Below are 21,754 nucleotides of genomic sequence, written 5' to 3'. Positions count from 1 at the left end.
ATTACCACCATATCCTGCATCTGAGTGTTCAGAGAGGTTTTTTTATGCTGACTTGCAAAAAAATCAATGTCTCTCAGAGCAATTGCATTGAAACGAGTGTTTCCCAATGCTGTATGTGTTCTGAAATGCTTGCAGTCTTTCACAGGGACCTGGTATTCCAACACTGGGCTCTTACACTTAGAATAGTCGTGCTTGCAAATGATTTTTGAGTAGCTTGTCTTAATACTCAGCTATGAGTCTGGTGTAGCACTTATCATTTCAGAGTACACAATTTTTGCCATACCTATTTTGTTTTCATGAAAGCCTGTTGTTAGTTTGGTTTTAATGCTTTTGAGGATGATTTTTCCCCTCCTCCCCTGGTTGTTTGAGTTGCTCTGAATATGGGGTATCTTCTAAGCTCGGTGTGCTATACATAGGTTGTTAGGAATCTGTTTACAGATTGGGCTTTAATGTATTTTTAATACTTTTTTTTTTTTTTCAGAGGAGCTTTTAAATAATTTTGCCCAGCAGATAGGAGCCTGGAGATTCTGCCTCTATTTCCTGTCAAGTACAAGAAATGACTACGTGATGATGTACAGTTTGACCGTGTTTGAGGTAAAATGGATATTGTTGCCTGCATGGTGCATTTTCCGTGTCTGATGCAGTTTTATATGGCAATCGATTTTATTTGAAAATGTTTGTCTGAAAAGGCAACCCTAATAAGTACAGTGATAAAGCTTGCTTTTATTGCTTTCTCCTAAAGAGGTTATTTAATGGCAGGCTTAGGGTAGGAGAATATGAATCTTTGTACACAAATTGAAGAATTAACTTCCTGGCATCTCTCAGTACAAATTGCCTGCAGTTTCAGAGGCTGCTTGAGTTTTCTGCACAAAGCTTTTAAGAGTGCTATTGCTTTTATACTCTTTTACGGTCAGAAATATGTGTATGATTACCTCCTACTAGCTGCTGCAAACTGTAATGCTAAGAGGGAAAACAAAGTTTCTTTTATTTTTGACATCTATTTTTCTGATGTTCTTTTCTGAATTGCATCCCACAAGCTTATGTGCTAGTTGTAGAGGGAAGGTCGCTCTTACAAGACCGCATCCCACTTGTTACCTGCTTATAAAGGGAACAAAGTTAATGGCTAAAAGCCTGAATATTGATCTGTATAGCTACTGAAGAAACTAAATTATTCTGTGAAAGCTTTGTTTTATCAGCTGATATCTCAGCGAGCCATGCAGTGTCTTTCCCTGCTGATGTCCTGGGGCTTGGTCAATGTCATGCCTCAATTTGGTCTTTTTTTTTTTTTTTTTTTGCCTCTGCACTCTGTTCTGGGCTGGATCAGCAGTCCGAGCCTTGCTCTGAACTCAAGGAGTGTTTATACCCTTTGCACTGGGCCACTTTATGGATAGAGCAAACAACTCCGTTCTTCATAGTTGTTTTGACAAATGATGTCTCCGTGTTGTTGTTGACTTCTTGACTCACAAAGCTCTATTTATTTATCTGGGGCTGCAAAGGGAGGGAGCCTGAAGTGGGGCTGCAAACTTAATCTGCCGTGTCCTAAGACCATTGGGCGATCCTTCCTCTCCTAAAGCGGTGTTCGTGACAGAAACGATACGGGAGTTGTTCCCTGCTCTGGGGCTGGATGTCAAACCGCAGCAGCCTGCAATAATTAAATCGATTTTCATGAAGAGGAAAACATTTGATTACTGAGCCTCTGGTGCTCTAGGGCAGAGGCGGAGGGGGGTAAAGTAGTACTGAAAATAATTGTGCCCAGAACTAAGCAGAACAAAGGAATCACTGTGCGTGTGTAAACTGAGGGAAGTGAGTTCACAGCTCAGCTGAGAGATTAGGATCTCTCCACTGAGAAGCTGGAATTTCCAAAGTTAACTGCTGTGGCACTGCATTCGGCTAGTCCTGGGTCAGTCTGCGCCTGAGCCTTCGTCATAGCCTTTGGGTCTGTGCTGATTGTCAGTAAAACCATGTTTTTTATGAACACAAGGCTCATCCCCCAAACTTCTGGAGGATGCTGTATTTTCAAGAACGTCTAGAAAGTCCACAGCAGATCTGGAATCAAAACTTCCTGGCCCCCTTCTAGGTGAATTATTTCTGCTTGGTTTTGGAAAAGACAATGCCTTCCCCAGGACGTTTCCCAGGTGGAGAAAGCGGCTGTGTTCAGGCCAGCTGAGTGGACAAATTCCGTGGGCAGTAAGGGATGGATATTAAAGCTGAAGCATCTTCCAGTTTTATGGGCACTTCAGAAACTCTCGTTGTGGACTAGCAGTGAGGAACTCACATTTGGTTGGGTCACTGCTGGCTTTTAAGTAGTATTTCCACATCTCCTATAGGGGAGGAGAAAGTAACCTCTGAGATGCTTGGTGTATGTGCCATATAGAAGGCATATAGATATATACACACATAAACCTGCTCCTCTACACTCTGAAGTGGTACCTCTGTACAGTTTTGCGAACTAAATCTGCTTTGACCACAAGCCCAGCCTTCTATTTCCCACAGCAAAGCACCACACAGTATTTCCTGGCGCTGGATTTTCCAGGCTAGATGGCTGCAGATGGCTGCAGGCAGCGCCCCTGGAGCAGGCCTCCTACATAAGTTATCCTTCGAGGCTCAGCTACTAATGCTCCAGAGTCCCTAAATGGGATTGTAGCGTGGCAGGAAAGCAATTTGCAACTCTGCCTTCTTAGGGATTTTGCCTGTTTTTTAAGTGGCCTAAAAGCTTTCTGGTAAAGTGATGCCCTGTCTCTGCAAAGTCCGCTCGAGAGGTGACCTTCCTCAGACCTGCGTGGCACCAGAGACATCTAAAGCCAAACCTGCTTCCCTTTTTTTTATTCTACCTCATATAAGGCTGTGCTTTGCCCTTTGAAAGGGCACTGAGACTTTTGTGAACATCTCATGTTGGAGGGGTGAATCTGATAGTGCTGTGGTGGGTCTGGGCTCTTATTTCCTTGTTCGAGCTTTCTCCTGTACACTGTGTGGCTTAGAGGGGTGAGCTCAGTGAGTTTTGCTCTTTAGCCTGAGCTATCACGGGCTTCGTTTGCCCAAGTACCCCATCAGGTAGCAAAGCTTATTCCAAGTTAGTGGAACTGGGTCCGTGGCCTCGGTGAAGCTGCTGTAGTTGTGCCTAGACACGCTCGTGTGTTCACACACACTCGTGGTTGTGTTGCTGGAGATGCCAGGGTTAGGGCTGAGGGCAGTCCCAGCATCTGAAATTTCAGCTTTTTGCCCAGAGAGCGAAGCTGTGTGTCAGAGCTGGAACAAAAGAGCCATCTTCTGCTTAATCTGCTAATATCTGCTGGTTTGCTCATCTGCAGGTCTGCCCATTAACGGCCTGTGCTTGGTCAGTGAGGGACACGGATGGCTCTGAAGGCTGTAGCCTTTTAAGGTTCTCCTACTCAGACACCTAACTGCTTAATTTTGGTGAAGCACGCGAGATCAGCATGTTTCAGGTGGGCTCACTGTGAAGGTCTGTTTCTTTTCCAGAACCTGATCAATAAGATGTGGCTTGGGGTCCCATCTCAAGACAAAATGGAGATCCGCAGCTGCCTGCCCAAACTCCTGCTAGCTCACCACAAAACTCTGCCTTACTTCATCAGGAACAAGCTCTGCAAAGTCATCGTGGACATTGGCCGACAGGACTGGCCCATGTTCTACCATGACTTCTTCACTAACATCTTGCAGGTAAGAAGCTTCTAAAGGTAAAACTTTTCATTCACAGAGGGCCATAATTTGTTTCCTTGAATAGTGACTTCCCTTGAAGATTAAATACTTGCATGAAAAACAAAGTTCCTTCTCTGATTCCTTTTCCTTTAATTTTCAAGTGGCCCATGGCTTCCTACGTATTATACATCTTTCTAGTGTTATGTTGAAAGTGAAGTTTCTGAATGCAGCTGTTAGAGATTTTTTCCACTTAATTCTATTAACCAAATTACCCTGAAAAGCTTTGGCACCTCATCATGTGAAGGCACTAACTGAATTCTGCTGGGGTGTTTGAGAAGTATGTTTGAGGGCCCTGGCTGAGACAGTGCTGCTAGTTTGAACAATATTTGTTTGACATGCAGCCTCTTCACAGTGAAATTTGGATCAGATGAACAGCTCCCTGCTGCTGGAGCCCAGCCAGGCGGGTGCTACCCTCCTCTTTGGGTTTGAGTGCTTGGTTTCCAGTTCTCCCCAAATCCTTCATAATTGGCGTAGAGGCTGAGCCTAAACTGAGGTGCTGCTCCACGTTTTTCTGCTGATATAATTACATGATTTGAATGCAGCTATGCCCACAAACAAACTACAAGGCAATTATTGAAATAAATCAAGGTCCCAAAGTGTCAGGAGTTTTTGTTAAGACAAATGGATCTAGTATTAATTGCAAAATTTGGGGGGAAAAAAATGCAGACTTGGCAAACCGAGCTTGTTACTTACTGGAGTAATCTCTTTTCAAATAGCTCTGTAATCATGTAGTGCAGCACACTGCAATTTTTTCCCGAATTGTCAGTTTGACAATAAGTAATTTAAGACAACTGTCTACATTTACAGTTTTGGCCTTGGTTTTATCTGGATCTGCAATTGAAATGCTCTCTGAGCTTCTACTTGCTCTTCTAGCCATTTGGAGGCTATCTTAGGTGCTTGCAAGCCCACTTCGGATATCAATTTTTCTTTAAGCCTCTCCTTGTAGACTCAGCTTCTGAGGGAAACGTTGCTATAAATTAATTTCTGTATCAGAGGCCTTCCAAAAACGTTGAGAGGAATGGGAAGAAAAGCACTAATACTCAACTGCAGGATCCCAAAATAGTGAAGAGCAAAAGCAAAACACTCTGCTCCTGTGCTAGATAGACTTGAGAGTTGCACAAGTCCTTTCTTCTTCCGAGATCATTTGAAGCAATTATTAGATTCTGTAGCAGTAAATTGGTATCGCAGTCCTCTAAGTAGTTTCTAAAAGTTTTATTGAGCCATTAGGGAAATGGAGAAGAAAAGTAACTTGGTCTATTGTGCTGTCATTATGCAGAAACAGTAATTCTAATGCTGCTGCTTTAGAGGTACAAAATCTAACATTACTGAAGTGCCAGGGCATGGTTTTGCCAGACTTCCTGGCTTTGTCAGAAAATATTATGAGAGGAGATGTTAAGTCATCTTTTAATTCACTAACAAGCTGTATGTTTAACTTCCTTCAGCTGTCTGCTCCTGTGCCATTGTGCTTCCTTTCTGAAGGCCAGAGTGATGTACATCTAGACTAAGAGCTTATAGATGGCTTTTTTCCCAGCATATTTCACCAAACTGTGTAGCCTGGGCAATGTTAAGTCAGTTTGTCTCTGGTCTGGTGGGCCAGTGAGCTGAAGTCAACCTGCGTTGTTTAATTTATGACTTCAGGAATTACTTGCAATAATTGTGATTGGCTTTAGATTTTTTTTTTTCTTCTAGAGGGAGTAGTGCATAAATCACTCGGATGTTTCAGGTCAAGAGAACAGCAGTGTCTTCCAGCTGAAAATAAAACTTTTTCCCACTTGAGTGTGTTGGTAATGTCCCAGTGCCTAATGAAGGCAAAAATCACTGCTTTCTCTGCTCCTATTCCTGTGCATCCTGTACATGGTGGAAATCATTCTTTTTAGGGTAAATGTGATTTCCAGAATGAGATGTGATGCAAATGCAAGGAGAGGTTACATCCCTTACCTGCGTTCTGTTGCCATCCAGTACTGGCTGCACTTGTCTGTCTGCAATTGGAAAGAACTTTTTTTGGGGGGAGGGGGATAGGGGGGAACTGTTTGGCTGATGGTGCAGGCTCCCAGTCTGAGCGTGGCTTCAGCAGCAGCCCTGTTACGTGGTGAACTCCCGGGTGCTGAGGCAATTCTGAGAAGTGATGATGTCAGCAGAAGGCAGTAAACAAGGGGAACAAACTGTTACTGGTAAACATGCTGGAACAGAGAATGTGTGCAATGGCATTATGAAAGCTCTCTCGAAACCCCAAGGATTCCCATGGTGCTTGAACTGTTGCAACATAGATTAATGTCTCAGGAAATCCAATACTTGCAGTTCTCTTCCCTCAACATGCACTGCTACAAACCAGGGGAACTGATACTTGCTTGTAAACAGCCAATACAATTACTGATCTCCTTTCTGTGATCTGACAGTTCTGCAGAATGTTATCACATGTTGCATTCATGCCTTTTCCTCTCAGTTAATTCAGTCTCCTGTGACCACTCCTCTGGGGCTGATAATGTTGAAAACAACTTCGGAAGAACTGGCATGTCCGCGAGAGGATCTTAGCGTAGCCCGGAAGGAAGAGTTACGCAAGCTGCTCCTGGACCAGGTGCAAACAGTGCTTGGGCTCCTCACAGGTATGAGTTGGTGGGCTTGCAGCCCTGAAGCAATTGTCTTCCTTCACTGTCCCTATGATAGCAAGCCTGCATGTTCACAGTGCAGGGAGGCAAGGTGTGGGTGATATAGGACCACTCCTGCTGTTAAAAAGCTCAACTCTACTGTTGGGTGACTGGGTCAAAAGACTATGAAAGAAGCTTGTGTAGCAAAGTAGATATATAGCTGCACACGTCCTCCTCTTTATAAAGGGATTGAAATTGTCTTCTCTTAGTGACCCTGAAAAACTTACTGAGTTCTTGTACAGAATGTTCCTTGTTGGAGCACTCAAGATGTGTTTTAGCGGAGCGCTCTGTCTCCAGTATGTTTGTTAGATCAATCTGTCTTTTAGCAGTCTGTTCTGAAAAATATCTCTTTGGCCAGGTATTTTGGAGAGCATATGGGACAAACACAGCGTTACTGCTGCCACTCCACCACCATCCCCAACTTCAGGAGAAAGTGGTAAGGACAGCTGAAGCTGAGTACTTGTCTTTAAGCTACATAATATTATTTCCATGCACTTTAACTTGCAATATCGAGTAGATTCCTTCCCTTATGGTTTAACCTTTTCCTAAACTTGTTCGTAGTCCAACAATTTCTGGTCAGAAAGGCAAGCTTCACCTGAAGAAGCAATTTCTATTGCAGGGGATGCCCCACTTGCAAATGGTGCCTCATTCAGGACAGCCCTGTTCTCAGATGGCAAAAGCTTTCTGAAGCATCAGTTCAAAACGCTGATAGATCAGTGAGTTGGCATTGTGTGGTGGTTTCACATGGGTAGGCAGCTAAACTTCACTACACTACTCTTTCATTCCCCCTCTTCAAAGGAAGAAGGGGAGAAAACACAATGGAAAAGTGTTCAAGGGTTGAGATAAGGACAGGGAGATGGCTCACCAGTTACCATCCTGAGCAAAAGAGACTCAGTGTAGGGAGATTAATATTTTGTATTGCTTATTGCTAACAGACTAGAGCAGTGAGAAACTAAAACTACGGGACTCCACTCACAGCGGCCACCCTTGTAACTCCCTGGTACCACAGCCTTGCCCCATAAACCCAATGCACATTTATCTGTGATTTTCAGCTCTAAGTATATCAAAAGGCGGAGTGGAGCAAAACTGCTCTCTAAATTAAAACAGAAAAGCCTAGGGCTTTGGGCATATATGTGTTGGGAAACCTTCCTGCTCAGGCTTTTGCATGGCTGTTTATCTATACTGATTTAAATTCGTATTAATTACCTTTGAAAAAGAGTGTGTTTCTGTATCCCTGTACTCAGAGCACGTTTCATTTACCCTGTTACCACTGTACCAGGGATACCTGTAAGTGCAGAGGGTCTCCCCAGGTGAGAAGGCAGTTTGGATGAGTACCAGTTTCTGTGGTGCCTCTGTTGCATTCAGCTCACCCACGAATTGTGCAGCAGCATGTGGTGTTTTTAGTCCTTCTCAGAAATACGAAGTAGGAAAAAATACCAAGATGCAGTTAAATCATTTTTCTTTAAAAGCTCTGATCTTGGCCTTGTCTGCTTTTAACAAAGAAAAATGAAAGGCTTATGGTCTGGAAACCTGTAGTGTCTGGTTGTGCATAGGGAGAAGATGAAACACTTGAGGATCCATTACTTTTTTTCTCCAGGGTCACACTGATACCAAATCATGTGTGTTCTGTTACGAGGTGTTAAGGTACCTTATTTTGTCTTTAAATCTGTCTGCAGGACCTTAAGCAGTGAACTGAAAGTTGTTGATTGCTTTCTTGTGCCAGATTGTACTAGTTAGTTTCAGACAGCTGTCCCTGTTAAGTGTTGGTTAATGTTAGTGTTTGGTTTGTTAATGTTTTGTTAGTGTTAAAATTTTCACCAGAATTTCAAGTGCTTCTTTTCCTTAGAGCTTTAAGACATTTTGATATTTACATTAAAAATACAAAGTCTTAAATGGAAAGCAGTATCACCTTGTTTTTAGCGGGGAAATCCTGCTGTAGTTAACAAAAGATAGGAAAAAAAATAATATTAACAAGAAAAAAAGAAACACACGGAACCTGGCATATCACTTGGCAAGAGTGAGCCTGCTGCTTGGAGTGGGAGCTGCCAGCAAGTGCCCCAGTGCCGTGGTGCTGTGGCATTGAGTAAGATCAGTGTCTTCCAAGGTAAAAAGCTGACTCATGTTAGCATAACACAGTTGGCAGCAAGTGACTCAGTGGCTGCTAATGATGCTCTATTTGTACCAAACAGCTTGAATCGCTCAGTGAGCCCTTGTGCGTTCCTGCAGAAGGCTGTTTGATACAGTCATGTTCAAGGCCGTGCCTGCAGAACTGGGTACTGCAGCAAAATCACGGGAAGAAATTCAGCAGAAGCTTGCCTGAAATGTCCTCTTGGTTCTTCAGTGAGCTGCTGGATATTGCTGGTGCCAAGACAGTTTTTCATCTGGTTGTGCTCTTATCTCATGGGGATTTAGATTATAATTCTCGACGTGGGAATTACGATGCATTTATTTCTGGGTCTTCTCTCTTTTATGAGAATGAACAAACTCATGCAGTGTATTTTCAAGATTTTTAACTGCTGGGGTTGCTAGCAAGGAGAACGCAGGGTTTTAAAGCCAGACACACAACCAGTAGCAGTGAGTGGCAGCTGTGGCATTGCATGTTTACCGATCTGTTTGCAGGTAGAAATAAAATACAGGGTTCAGAGGTGACCTGCGGGGCAAATGTGGGTTTGGTGGCACCTTGCCATGAAATTCTGCACTGTATGAATTAATTGCTTTTCTCCCCTAAAAATGTGTGAAATCAACACTGACCAAATCTTCTTACGTGCATGCTGCTTACATATGAGTCACATTTATGCAAAGTATTCTGTTTACAGATGATGATTAAAGTTTTTTGTTGTTTCCTCCATAGCTTAGATAAGGCCATCTTCCTTTTCTTATGTTCAGGAGACATTAAAGGTATTCCAAAAAGTAGAATAAGCTTCAGAAGTCCATATAAATGTTTGATATCTTCTGTCAGAGCCAGAATCTCTTCAGGAACTTAAAAACTATGCTTTCCTGCACAACAAAGGAAGCAAAGTGAAATGGTTACTCACAAGTCTTGCATAGTTCTTAAATAGCACTTAAACCATATTAAACTCATTTCGTATACCACTGAAGCAAAGGAACTGTGTTCTGTGTTGGGAAACGTTTGGGCTATTGGATCATTAGAGACTTTACTCAGCAATAATCTCCCATCCTCCAAATGTTGTCTGAGTGATTTATCTCTTTACTTGATGAATCCCTTCCTTAGGCGTTTTCACTCATGTATGGTAAACAAATGAGTAGCACAAATGTTTGCTTCTGCAAAGCTAGCACCATCCTAACCCCTCTCCCTTGAGGTTTTTCTCCTGGTGCATGAATGCAGTTGGAAATGTTTATCTCCTGTTCGCACAGGTACAAAATAGAGCTTAAATTCCGCTTCTGAGCTTCAGTGAAATAACTGGGTGCAAAATACTCAGACCAATTGCTTTGAATTAAAGGGTCCTAATTTGCACTTTGTGGCTGGTGTATTGACAGCTCAGGATCTTTGGTTCTCGTGGAGGAAGGCCTTTTGGAAGAAGCATGTCTGCTTCTGTAAACATGCTAAAAGCAGCCCTTGTGCTGCAGCACACGTCTCGTTGCGAGTGCTGCGACGGCGGCTGTTGTAATACCAAGGCTAAGCGCAGGGTTATCTAATTCATCTGAAGGAGCACGATGCCTCAAATTTCTGGAGAGGAGGAGGAAAAAATGCTAAAGTACGGCAGGGAGTTATGAATTTAGTGGTGTAGGACATCTATCTTGATGAGAAATGGCGATGTGAGAGAAGCCTGTTCATCATGCATGCTTCTGAGTCCTTTGGAAATAGCTCCGTAAATCATCCCCGCTGTGTTCATCCTGCAGGGGCGTTGGGTCACTTCGCTTTCAAAAAAGTTACCTGGATTTTTGGGGGAGAACTCTAAATTCAGTCATGGAGCGAGTGCCTGTGGTTTTCTAAAGGTGAAGAGATTGTTTGCACGCAGGGAAGAGAAGGGCATCGAGTAACCTGGGGAAAAGAAATAGGCTTCCAGCGTGTGGTCTGGAAGTCTGTGAGTTAGTGGGTGAGTTAGGGCAGTCTGGCTGGCATTATCTGCTTGGATTTTCATAAAGCTTTCAGCGCAGCTTCTCGCTAAAAGCTTTTGCAAAAGCAAAGGCTCACTGGGCATAAGGGGAGTCCCTGCGACGATTAATTGGGCAGAAGGTAGGAGACGAGAGGTAAGTGGAAATGCTCAGCCCTCGCAGTGAGGGGGGAGGTCACCTGTGGGGTCCTGCTTGGGGCTGTGCACACGAACGTACTTGAGAGACCTGCCAAAAAGGCTGGGTGAAGAGACGAGGAGGCTTGCTGGCAGCACTGAGCAGTCAGAAGGGTGGAAAGGAGGTACAACTGGAGACTGGCAGGGGGATCCTGCATGACTCTGGGCTAGCAAAGTGAAACGTGATGCAGGGAGAGCAATACTTAGCTCAGGCTGAGTTGCAGGCTCCAACCTCACCTTCAGCATCCAGGGTTAACTTCTGAGTGTTGCACGAGATCATTTTACGAGAACTTCAGACCAACAGCAGTCAAAAACTGCTGAGGTGCTGCGTGGATGTAAGCTCGCCCACATCTTCAATAGCAGCTGCAGTCCTGGTCTTCTCTATCAAGGGGGTAGAACAGAAATGGAGGCTTTGTGGAGCAGCAATAAAGGCGATACTGAGTTTCTTCCATATAAGAAAGGTACAGTTTCAAATGGAGAGTGAGGAGCTGGGACAGAAGATACCGAGTGAAAAGGAGATGAATGGAAAAATTATTTTTCCCTGTTTGGTATAAGAAGTCGAGTTGACAGGCTTCAAACAAAAGCCATCCTTACTCTATATAGAGTTAAGCTGTGAAACTGTTGTAGCAGGATGCTATGTATCTGAAGTGTTCGTGGCTTCAGCCGGAGCCTGGCTAAACCCATGGAAGACAAATCCTCAGAGGCTGTGCAGAATTCCTCAAACCCCACCTGGCTCAGGAAACCTTTGCACTGCAAGTGGCCAGAGGCTGACGGATCTCACATGTGCTTGCCATGGGTCTTTGGTCACTCCGGGAACAGACAGGCCCTGTTCTCAGTAAGCAGGTTTCTGGTCTCACTCGGTACATCTGCTCTTCTATAATCCACAAGCTGTCACATGCAAGCAGCAGCAACTCTGCCAAGTTTCAGTATAATATGGATGTGCCAGAGAACTAATGCAAGCTTACAGCAGGGATGCTCAAGCTTTTGAAGGAAATAAATTTTGTAAGAAATCCCTAAAATACACCCCCTGGCATTGCTATTATCTTTTCCAAAACGCTGCATGTGTGCTTCTCAGGAAAGCTAAAGGACAGGACAGAGCTGCCACTTGAACTTGTTTGTTCAGCACCTCCTCTGACCTGACATGTGAAATCTGTACAAAAACTGGAGAAAATTCCAGAATACCAAAATCACTAGTTCAGCTTGGACAAATCTTTGTGCACTAACTATTGTGTGCCAGCGGCTCTGATGGCTTTTGATTTATAGCTACGGCTTGCAGTCGCACCTTTTGAAGCTATCGCCTTGATTTATAAGAGATGTGCTTTTTTCCCCTAGGTGACCTGTTAAGTAGCCTGTTGCAGAGTCCCAGTGCGGCCAAATTATTGAACCAGCCAATCCCCATCCTTGACACGGAAAGTGAATATATTTGTTCCCTGGCACTGGAGTGCCTGGCACACCTCTTCAGCTGGATCCCTTTGTCTACCAGTATCACCCCGTCACTCCTCACCACCATTTTCCACTTTGCTCGCTTCGGCTGCGACACTCGCGTTAGGAAGATGTCTTCTGTCAATGGCAGCAGCCAGAACTCGGTGTTGGGACAGGAGCGTGGCCGACTTGGCGTCTTGGCCATGTCTTGCATCAATGAACTGATGTCTAAGAACTGCGTGCCTATGGAGTTTGAGGAGTATTTGTTACGGATGTTCCAGCAGACTTTCTACCTCCTGCAGAAGATTACCAAGGAGAATAATGCCCACACAGTGAAGAGCCGACTAGAGGAACTGGATGAAAGGTAAGAGAAACCAAACAGCTAAGTAGCTGTGCTAGGGCCTCTTGCTTTCTAAAGGACAGTCTTTCTTAATTTGCGGTCATGCATGGTGTGTCTAATCACCTTTTTTTCAGAGTTCTGTGCTGGTGGAGGCAGGCAGAAAGGTAGGTGCCCACAGGTAAGGTTCTGGTAAGGGGCTAAGTTTGCTAAGTGACCGTGGTGGTACAGGTTTGTATTCTTTCCTGTCCTCTTCCTCCCCTTTCCCCGTTCGTTACTGTTTGACTGCAGGTCTGAGGTGGCACAAGAGCTGAACCTGCCCTTCATTCAGTTGTAACAGAACAACAGAAGAGGCACAGTGAGGTAAAGGCATTGCAGTATTCCCTTTGCTGGTCGGTATCTGCCTTCTCTGTCTTAAACTCAACCATACAAAGAGTGGGTAGATATTCTGCGAGTCATGACTTGAAAGAAAAGAGAAATAGTTTCGTACCCTTCATTGAGATTTGACAACTTTTGATTACTCTTTTTTTTGTTTTGTTTTTTAAACGACACTGAAAGACAGCCTTGGGAACTCCATTCACAGCAGTGGTGAATGGCTCCACCACGCAGGCTGTCCTGCGTGCGTGGCTGGAGGCAGCAGGGGAAGTGGCAGCACCTTGGGAGGCTGCGTGGTCTGGTTGTTCTCCAGAAAGCCACTGCCGTGCTCCTTGCCTGAAACAGCTTGACTCTTTCATGGCGGATATATCCTGCTTGTAGGAGAGAAAGTGAGATTTGTCTTGCTGTTGTGTTGAGTGGTTGGATCCACGTGGTGGCAGGGTGGTGGACGAGGTGATGACTCGATGCTGCCTTTCACTGCCAGCCCGCTGTGCGAGCGCTCGCGATGGGAGGACAGGCAGACTGGTGCTAATGCTGACAGATATGTTGTCAGTGTGAGCGCGCTCGGTATCTTGCTGTGGATGCACAATGATGGAAATAAATTTCTGGTGCTGCTGGACAAAGATGCAGCAGAAAGATTTTTGAGCTTTTTGATTTTTTTTCACCTTGATACTCACTCAGGTATAAAACCGAATTTGGAATCAACTGTGGGTCTTCTTGTAGACATGACTTGCATGTTTCTTCTGTAAAAACGTTTTCCATGTCTTTAAATACACTGATGATAATAGATGTAGATTAGTTGTGACTTCAGCTTAACAGTGAATTCCGCTTGCTTGCTTCTCGACTTACTCTGACTTCAGTACTTCTTGCTTCCTAAAAATAATGTCTTACATGGTGGAAATCTGCTACCTTTGCATATGGGATATGTGCACAGAGAGCAAGGGGTCACACTCTGAATTCCACAGAAGCTGTCCTGTAAACCTGCAGTAAATGAAATGCCCTCTGTAACTCCTTTTTCTTCTATGGAAATATCAGCAAGCTGCCTTCAGTGACCAAACTGTGGAAGGGATGTAGCTGTGTTGGCTTTTACTGAGATCATATTGCTGTCCCGTTACCTTCTGCTGCTTATACATGTTATCCAGAGATCTGATATCTCTACTTACAAGAATCCTCCTCACTCGTTGCTGAGGTCTGAAACACGGATGGAACTAAGACATTCTGGGGAGACTGCTTGGAAAAATCTAGCTGACTTTGGCAGGAATGGGGCTCTCTCTGCTCACTCTGTCCTCACTGTAGAAATGGCTTTGCCTTGTATAGGAGGATGTTCCTAGCTTTACATCCAAAACTAAAGAACTTCTCACATGAATGCATCTTCTTGAGATGGACTAACGAAGTCCTAAACAAAACTGGTGCTGGTCAAAGTGCCCTACTTCATTAGATCGCCGTCATTAGAGCTTGCCTGCCATAGATCTGTTTTTCCCCAGCCTCTTGTGGCAGTGATTCCTTTTGTCTTGTTACGAAATCAGTGTGGTTTTGAATAGATTCTACTGCTGAATAGAAGATTAAGCGTGAACTGTCTTTTGCTTTATTTGTGTTGGCTTCAACTTGAAAATGTGAAAATATTGGAAATGGGAGTGGAAAATGTCTGGTATGGATAGAAGCATTGGCGTGGAGGTTGCACTATGGGCTTTGGGGTGTGTGGAGCTAGGTGCCAAGTAGGAGTTTCACTGGTCTCAGGTCAGAGCCTCTTCAGAAAATAAAAATGAAAAAAAATGAAGGAAATGTTTGGGTCTGGATGCATGTTTTTTGCTATCTTTTATTTTTGATGCCTTTGGTCAGTGGTCAGGCATGTTGTGCTGATTCTTGTCAAGCAGGCAGTGTCAAATAAAAAGTTCACGTAGTCTTTTTGCATATTCAAAGTATATTATGGTTTTTGTAGGCTTATAATAACTAGCAGTGTTGCAGCTCTGTTAGCTGGCAGTGCTTCCAGACTTGAATCACTTGTGGTTAGAGCGTTTGTCTTCAAACCAGCATTTGCAGAAGGGGAGAGGAGGCAGAACAGTAAACCAAATCTGCTCAACTGTGTCTGAAACTGCGCTAAACCTAACTTGCTGTTTGTTTTAAAAGAAAAACTTGAAGTGCTCTTATACTTCAGAACTCTTAAGGTATGGGAAGGACAAATTGCTCTGCCCACAGCCTTGTCACTGGATCGCTGGAGCTCTTGCTGTTCGTGTATCGTGTTGCGATGCGTTGGTCCTGTGTACAGATGGAGTGCTTCATTCTTCTGTGTTTAGATCCATATGAGGATGGTTTCTAACCCTGAGGAAGCTTGTGTTGTGCACGGCATGTTTTTATTCCACAACAGCTTACCCCGTTGTAATTTTTCCCCAGTGTTGTACTTAAGAACCCTCTGTGCTTGCACCGAGGTCGTGCTCTTGCTGGACTCCTGCAATTTTGGTAGCAGGCTTCTTTTTGGATCTTCATTTTGTATGGTCCCATGCTCTGGAGGAAGATTTGTCTTTATTGTCTAATTCAGTCACAAAAGCCTGGGCTCAGCTGAGAAACTTCAGGATAATAGTTGGTCATGCACTGCATAAGAAGCGGTCCTTTACAGCTCTAAATTGTGTGTCTCTTCCCCTACCATAGTAAATTTTTAACACGTGTATTGTTAACTTGTGCATTAACTTCTTGCTTTCAGCTGAATTCCTCAGTGGTACAGTTTTTATGACTAATCCTGTATATATCAGTATGATCAGACTTGCTATTGTGTACTTATTTCTCTAGGGTGGGAGGGATTGTGTTTATTTGCAGGCCTGACTAAACTCAATTATATTTATCTGAATATTAAAGTTGCTTTTGACTAGACTGTCTTTTCTGCTGTTTCAGGTATTAATGGAAGGAAGGGTTGCCCATCCTGTAGGTAATTGTTGCAGGGCTTTATATTTTAATTGTTCTACTGGCTGTTAATTGTAACTTTCTTTTTTAATGAAAGGTTTTTGAGTGAATTTATGATTGTTTCAATGAAATTGCTTTTTCCTGTGGCACCCTTCAGGTTTTCTTAATTGTGTTTTCTTCTGTCCCTTGTAGCTACATTGAGAAGTTTACGGACTTTCTTCGTCTCTTTGTGAGCGTCCATCTACGAAGAATTGAATCCTACTCCCAGTTTCCCGTGGTTGAATTTCTGGCACTGTTGTTCAAATACACTTTTCATCAGGTACAGCCTTGTGACATTGTTTTTCCTGCGTCTGTTCTTCTTGTCCTGTTGTTCTGTACAGCAGGGCTAGCTTGTTTTTGTCAGTGGAGCTGATACTAAAGCTAGCTCAGGAAAAAAAAAAACAACTGATGTCTTACTGGCACTTACTTCCCCAGTATTATTGCTGGGGACTTGGAAATGCCTTAATGTGCTCCTGGATTTAGCTGGGGACAGCGTTCACATGTAGTTACCTTGTAAGAACAACTTGTTTGTTGTTTAACTTTTTTCTACCTTTTTTTTTTTTTTTTTTGCTAGCCCATGAAATAGAAAATGTCTGGAAAAAATCTGTCTGGCTTGTTTTGTGTTTGGGGATGTTTTTCTTTCTCCTGAAGCTGCTGCTTTTACTGTATCTGAAGCATTCTTTGTATCCTTCAATTTTGCAGTTTAAAACAAACTGGCTTTTGATACGCGTTACCTTACAGTAGAAGCTGTCATAATGCAGTTCAGTCCTGTTCACCATCATATGTGAATAATAACAGGAAGCAGATGTATAAAATGCTAGAAGTTGATGCAGCAAGCCATGAGATGGGTTCACTCTGAGACAACCCTTGTCATCACAGGGTTCTTACCTTGCGCCAAAGCTCTTGCTCATTTTTTGACATCTTGAGGCTGCAAGTCTCTTCAGTGCCCTCCTAGAAACTTTTTTGTACAGCAAGAAGTTATTCCCAGTTTGAGAGAGTCATTATGAACTTTGGTGTATTTCAGCCTACCCATGAAGGTTACTTTTCTTGCTTGGACATTTGGACACTCTTCTTGGACTATCTGACTAGCAAAATTAAAAGTCGTCTGGCAGACAAAGAAGCAGTACTCAATAGGTAAGTAATCGGGAAGGTAGTTGGGATTTGACAGCTGCAGAAGGTCTTGTGGTCATTGTGGAAATACTGAGAAATAAGCTATTGTTTACTGCAGCCATGTGTAGAATGCTTTTTTCAAAAAATCACTGAACATTTAAAGTTTAAACTGGAGAGCTTACCACACGTTCATTGAACAGAATTCAAGCTGAGCAAATTAAGGCAAGAAAAAAGGTCACAGAAATATTGCATGTGAACCTAGCAGCCAGAGGAGGAAAGCTTTGGAGTCTAAAATAGAACTGGAACATATTTTTAGAACATTTTAGAGCACATTTTAGCTCATACTAGAGGAGGAGACTACAGAGTAAGTTGTGTAGTAAGGGTTCACACACAGCTTGTACAACTAACTAACGACTTAGGAAATTTTCAGATTTAATTGGGGTTTTAAAATCTATTTAAATGGAGGATGTGTTTGAGAAATGCTGGTGGTGCTGTGTTTGAAAGTTAAGTTCTGCTTGCTTACCTCTGTAGCTAATGATGTGTATGAATTGTAACAGTGGTTGGCAGCACTTCCTTTGTAGGTGCTGTCTCCTGAAATAGTTGGCTCTCTGATTTTATCAAGGGTCTTTTTGCTCCCCCCAAAAAAATCCCTGGTGAATATACTGGATCTTGTTCAAATTTGTTAGGGTTAAAGGCACCGTGGCTTGTGCCTTATTGCTCTTAGCCAATTGCAGAAGAAAGCTGCTTTCCCCTGGAGCGTACTAAATATAAGTAAGTGGTTAGTTACTGAAAGACAGCCTGGTGTCATAACCACAAAGAACAAATGTGGAACTAGCTTACGCCAGACAGCTCTCTTCCTTTCAGCATGGGAACTGAGTGTTTTTAATTTCTCAGGTAGTAGGTATTTGCATTTGAGCTTTGTTACAATTTGGGCCTGATTTGCTGCTGTCTGCCTGATGCTGTTGAACTCTGCCTTGGCATTCTGGCCCCCCTTCACCTGGCTAATGCGTGTGTAATGCACGTCCATCAGGCATTTTCTTATGGACAGAATTGAAACAAACCATAGCTGTCTCTCTTGGAGATATTTCACACGAAAGAGTGACAAACAACAAAAAAAAACACGTAGAAGTGGTTAAAGCTCGTTGTGCTGTTTTATCAGAACTACCTGTTTTTAATGGCACCTTTATATAGCTACGACTTCCTTCGTGCTTTAAGACGTAAACGCCTCAGTTTGATAATATGGGTGTGGTTACACCACAGGAGCACAGATGAAATTTCCTGTTCCGTGGCTTTTAAATGCTGCATCTGGTACACATTGCAGTTCTACTACTGGATTAGTTGCCCAATCTTGAGTTATGTCATCTGGCTACAGAGAAGATGTTAATTCAGCCACCTTGCACGGAAAGCTTTCAGCTGCTTCGCTGGTGGTGCAGCTGATGAGGCTGATGCTTGGATTGCATCATTCCTTGCATCTTTGTTAGTAGATGTTCACGCCTAGTTTTCCAACCTGATCTCACTTTAAAAAGGGCATGACTGATCTTTGCATGGGACAAGCCATGTTCTGAAGAAGGTGGCTTAAGAAAAGAGAAAAGAACAGAACAAAATCCCAAATCCCCAGACTTTGGTGGTGCCAGCAGAAATGGTTGCATGGTCAGGTGACTGGTCACAGCTTGGTATTATTTTTATGTGATCAATGGAGGAAGGAGTATCTTCTGCACTCCATACCTGCATAGTACCTGAGATGAAAGGATGTCTTTCACTGATATATTCTTAGTGTTATAGTGGAAGTGGAAAAAGTGCTGGCTTTGTTTTAGAGGGCAAGGGCCTGAATTCATTGGCCAATTGTGTATGGGAAGAAGATAGCAAAACAAAGAGCCTCAGGGGCTGTCCCCTTTTGTAGGCAGACAGCAATTCTATCCCCTTCATCTGTTCCTTATTCACATCCCAGAAAGTACAGCACCAGCCATGCTCCTGAGGAGAAGGTTGAGCAGTAAGAGGGTGCTGGTGCCTCCTGTTCACAGGCAGCTGCCATTCCTCCTGGAAAACTGCTCCTGCTGCCTTGCCTGTTTTGTACTCCTGGGCTGCTGCTTTAGCCAATGGTTATCCATTTCCCCTCTCAGAGGTAGTGGGATATCAAATATTACCACAAGCTTTTTCCTTGCTGGTAGCTTGTGACCTAAAGCGACACGTTACTCTTAATCCAAAGCTCTACTTGATGTTGTGTGTACAAGCCTGTAAAGCTGTGCTGCAGGCTCTTTGCAGTGGCTCCTGTTAAACTGTCACCTGATTTACATCTCTCCTTTGCTGGAAGGGCTGTGAGCACGGCAGTCCCTGCAGAATTGCTTTATCACACTCCTGTTGTCTTCTCCGTGGTCACAGGTACGAAGATGCCTTGGTTCTGTTGCTGACGGAGGTGTTGAATCGAATCCAGTTCAGGTATAACCAGGCACAGCTGGAGGAGCTGGATGATGAGACACTGGATGATGATGTAAGGAGCAGAGTTGAACAAGGGCAGCTGCAGGTTCAGATATTAACTGCTGCACTCATTACACCTGGAATGTCTTTCCCAAAGCTTGAGATCTGGAGTACAGGCTAGATACCTGCTGCTTCACTCAGTTCTGTGTCGGTTTTGAGGCTTAAAGAAGCATGAAATGCATTTATCAAAAATACACCTAAGTTACGCTGAAAGTATATGACCTTTGTTTTTAACTTGTTTTTTATGGGGAAAAATGCAGGTATCTATGTTGTGTTTATCAGAGGCACTGGGTGTCTGTGTCTGGTTGCTTTGGAATGTAAACACAAAGATTTTTCAAGACAAAAGCTTTAAGCCGTATATATTAGCGCTTTCATCTGAGCATATTTCTCTGAAGTCAGTAAATATCTCAATCCATACCGATAACAGTAATAGTAAAGAGCAGTAGGTGGCTGAAGTGTCAGAGACTGGAGCATTAGAGAGCCACGTGGTGCTACATAACTGATGCCAGTCATCTGTGCAGTAACTGTGCTTCGCGAGTGAATGCTTGTGGCTTATCACCCCAGGGAAATAGAGGCATGCAGGCCCAGACAGTAAAACTGTGCCCAGCCAGGTGTCTGGCACCATGTGAGGCTCAGGAGCAGTACCTCTCCAGTAGCCGGGTGTCTGCAAAAGCCAGGCTCTGGAAAGGAGTTAGGCTGGGGCTCGATGCTTGGGACCAGCTACAAAAGGCCACCCGTTTCCATCAGGAAGTGCTGTGCTTACCTTGTTGTTTCTTCCCATAGCAGCAGACTGAGTGGCAGCGGTACTTGCGCCAGAGCTTGGAAGTGGTTGCAAAAGTCATGGAGCTCTTGCCAACCCATGCCTTCTCCACACTAGTAAGTAGCTATGCAAACCAAAAGCGCAACGTGAAATGAGCACCAACTGCTGGAATTCATTGCAAGCTGTTTCACAGAGGCCAGGGTGCCAAAAGAAGTAGGGAGATTTGCTTTTAGAAGCTAAAGCTTGGGAAAGGAGAGACTAGAAGTCAAAAAATTGTTTTTTGGCTTTGTTGAATTTCTTGCTGTGGTGTTGTGAAGATCCTTCACAGTGAGTGTCTGAGACCTACTTGCTGGACACCAAGCTTTATGGAAGTGCCCATCTCTCCAAGTGTAAATAATTCATTGCTGTTTATCTTGGCCTTTATGTTAGGAGACAGCATTGTGAATTGGATAGATATGTGTTGTTAGGATTTTAAGGAGAGTGAAATCTTTGTTTAAATGAAAGGCTAGATACAAATGCTGAAAACAATGCCTCAGACAGTGGGGAATTATATCTGATAAACACAGATAAGTGCTTCTTTCCAGCTAGGGTCACTGTTGTTGCTGGAACAAGTTGCCTTATTTTGTAGCGTTATAAGGGTTTCTGAGGAGGAGGCTTCAAGGCCAGTGGAGTCCAAAATTCAGAGTTGGTCTTTTCTCTGGACAAGAAAAAAGGCAGGTATATGCAGTGGGAACTCAAAGCAAGTCTATTAACCCCACTGGAGACAGCGCATGCCTAGATCTCTGAGCCGTGTTGTCAACAAGCAGAGAACATTGAACTGCTACGGAGGTAGAAGATGCCTGACCTGAAGTAAGCACCAGAAGCACGTTATTAGAAACTCCAAAGTAGTGAGCAAAATAGTTCTCATGCGAATGTCAAGTTCCTCTGCAGCGTGGTGGCATGGCATGAGTTAGCAAAAGGCAGACAAATGGAACAGCTGTTTGTGAGCACAGTGAGCATACGGGTCATACGGTGAAGAGCATGTGGCTTCCCTCAAAGTAACACATTAACATGAGGAAGATGATCTGTTCTTTTTAAATATTTCTCCTCTTGCAGGCACTCAACTGTTAAATAGGCACAGTATGTTAGAAATGTGACAGTGAATTCTTGAGCCCTGTATTCATTCTTGGATGGTCTGGGAGATGTTCAAGAAGTTTTGCATGCCTTTCACAACAGTCTCTGCAGTGATGTTGAATGCAGTGGCTGGTCATCAGGAACAATAACTGAAAGTCCAGCAGCTGCTGTTATTCTGTCCCATGCTGAGTAATGAGGAGCTGTAGTTCCTTGTGCTGACGTGCAAGTGAACCTTCATAAATCCAAACTCTTCAAATGTGGCGACTTTGCCAATAGAAAATGAGTAAATTTATGCCAGAGTGAAAGGTTGGAAATTGTTTTTCAGGTGAGATGTCTACAACGAAAAGGTTACCATGCAATTTGTATGCATGCAAATACGTTAAAGCACAAGGCAAATAATCCCAAATAATACCACTAAAGTACCTTGGGTGCTGAACACTGGTCAGAAAGCTTCCTAGTCTATGTACAACATGTTCTCCAGGGTAGCATAACCTGTTACTCAGCTGAAGTATCAGTAGGAACAGGCATGTTTGCAGTCAGTCCTGAATGATGGAGTTAGGATAATGCTGTGTTCCCAGATCAGGACGCATGACGACTGTGTTGTTTGTTCCCTTGGCTG

At 43.6% G+C, this 21,754-nt stretch overlaps 1 protein-coding gene across 2 annotated transcripts in view; it reads left to right on the top strand.

Annotated features, from left to right (window-relative positions):
• Positions 1-21,754, top strand: part of XPO6 (exportin 6) — a 52,549-nt gene that overhangs the window by 14,555 nt on the left and 16,240 nt on the right. The window contains exons 3-11 of one of the 2 annotated variants that reach the window (XM_084295715.1): positions 482-594; positions 3,478-3,675; positions 6,158-6,317; positions 6,718-6,795; positions 11,942-12,395; positions 15,831-15,957; positions 16,702-16,811; positions 19,167-19,275; positions 20,049-20,138. In XM_084295715.1, the coding sequence (XP_084151841.1) occupies positions 482-594; positions 3,478-3,675; positions 6,158-6,317; positions 6,718-6,795; positions 11,942-12,395; positions 15,831-15,957; positions 16,702-16,811; positions 19,167-19,275; positions 20,049-20,138 (1,439 nt within the window). Of the gene's footprint in view, positions 1-481; positions 595-3,477; positions 3,676-6,157; positions 6,318-6,717; positions 6,796-11,941; positions 12,396-15,830; positions 15,958-16,701; positions 16,812-19,166; positions 19,276-20,045; positions 20,139-21,754 lie in introns of both variants that reach the window. The other variant, XM_084295714.1, reaches the window with a different exon arrangement.

The sequence above is a fragment of the Netta rufina genome (genome assembly GCF_964035555.1).
Source record: "Netta rufina genome assembly, chromosome: 15".
Lineage (NCBI taxonomy): Eukaryota > Metazoa > Chordata > Aves > Anseriformes > Anatidae > Netta > Netta rufina.
Note: the sequence above shows the minus strand (reverse complement) of the source record. Positions and strands in the feature narration are given on the sequence as shown.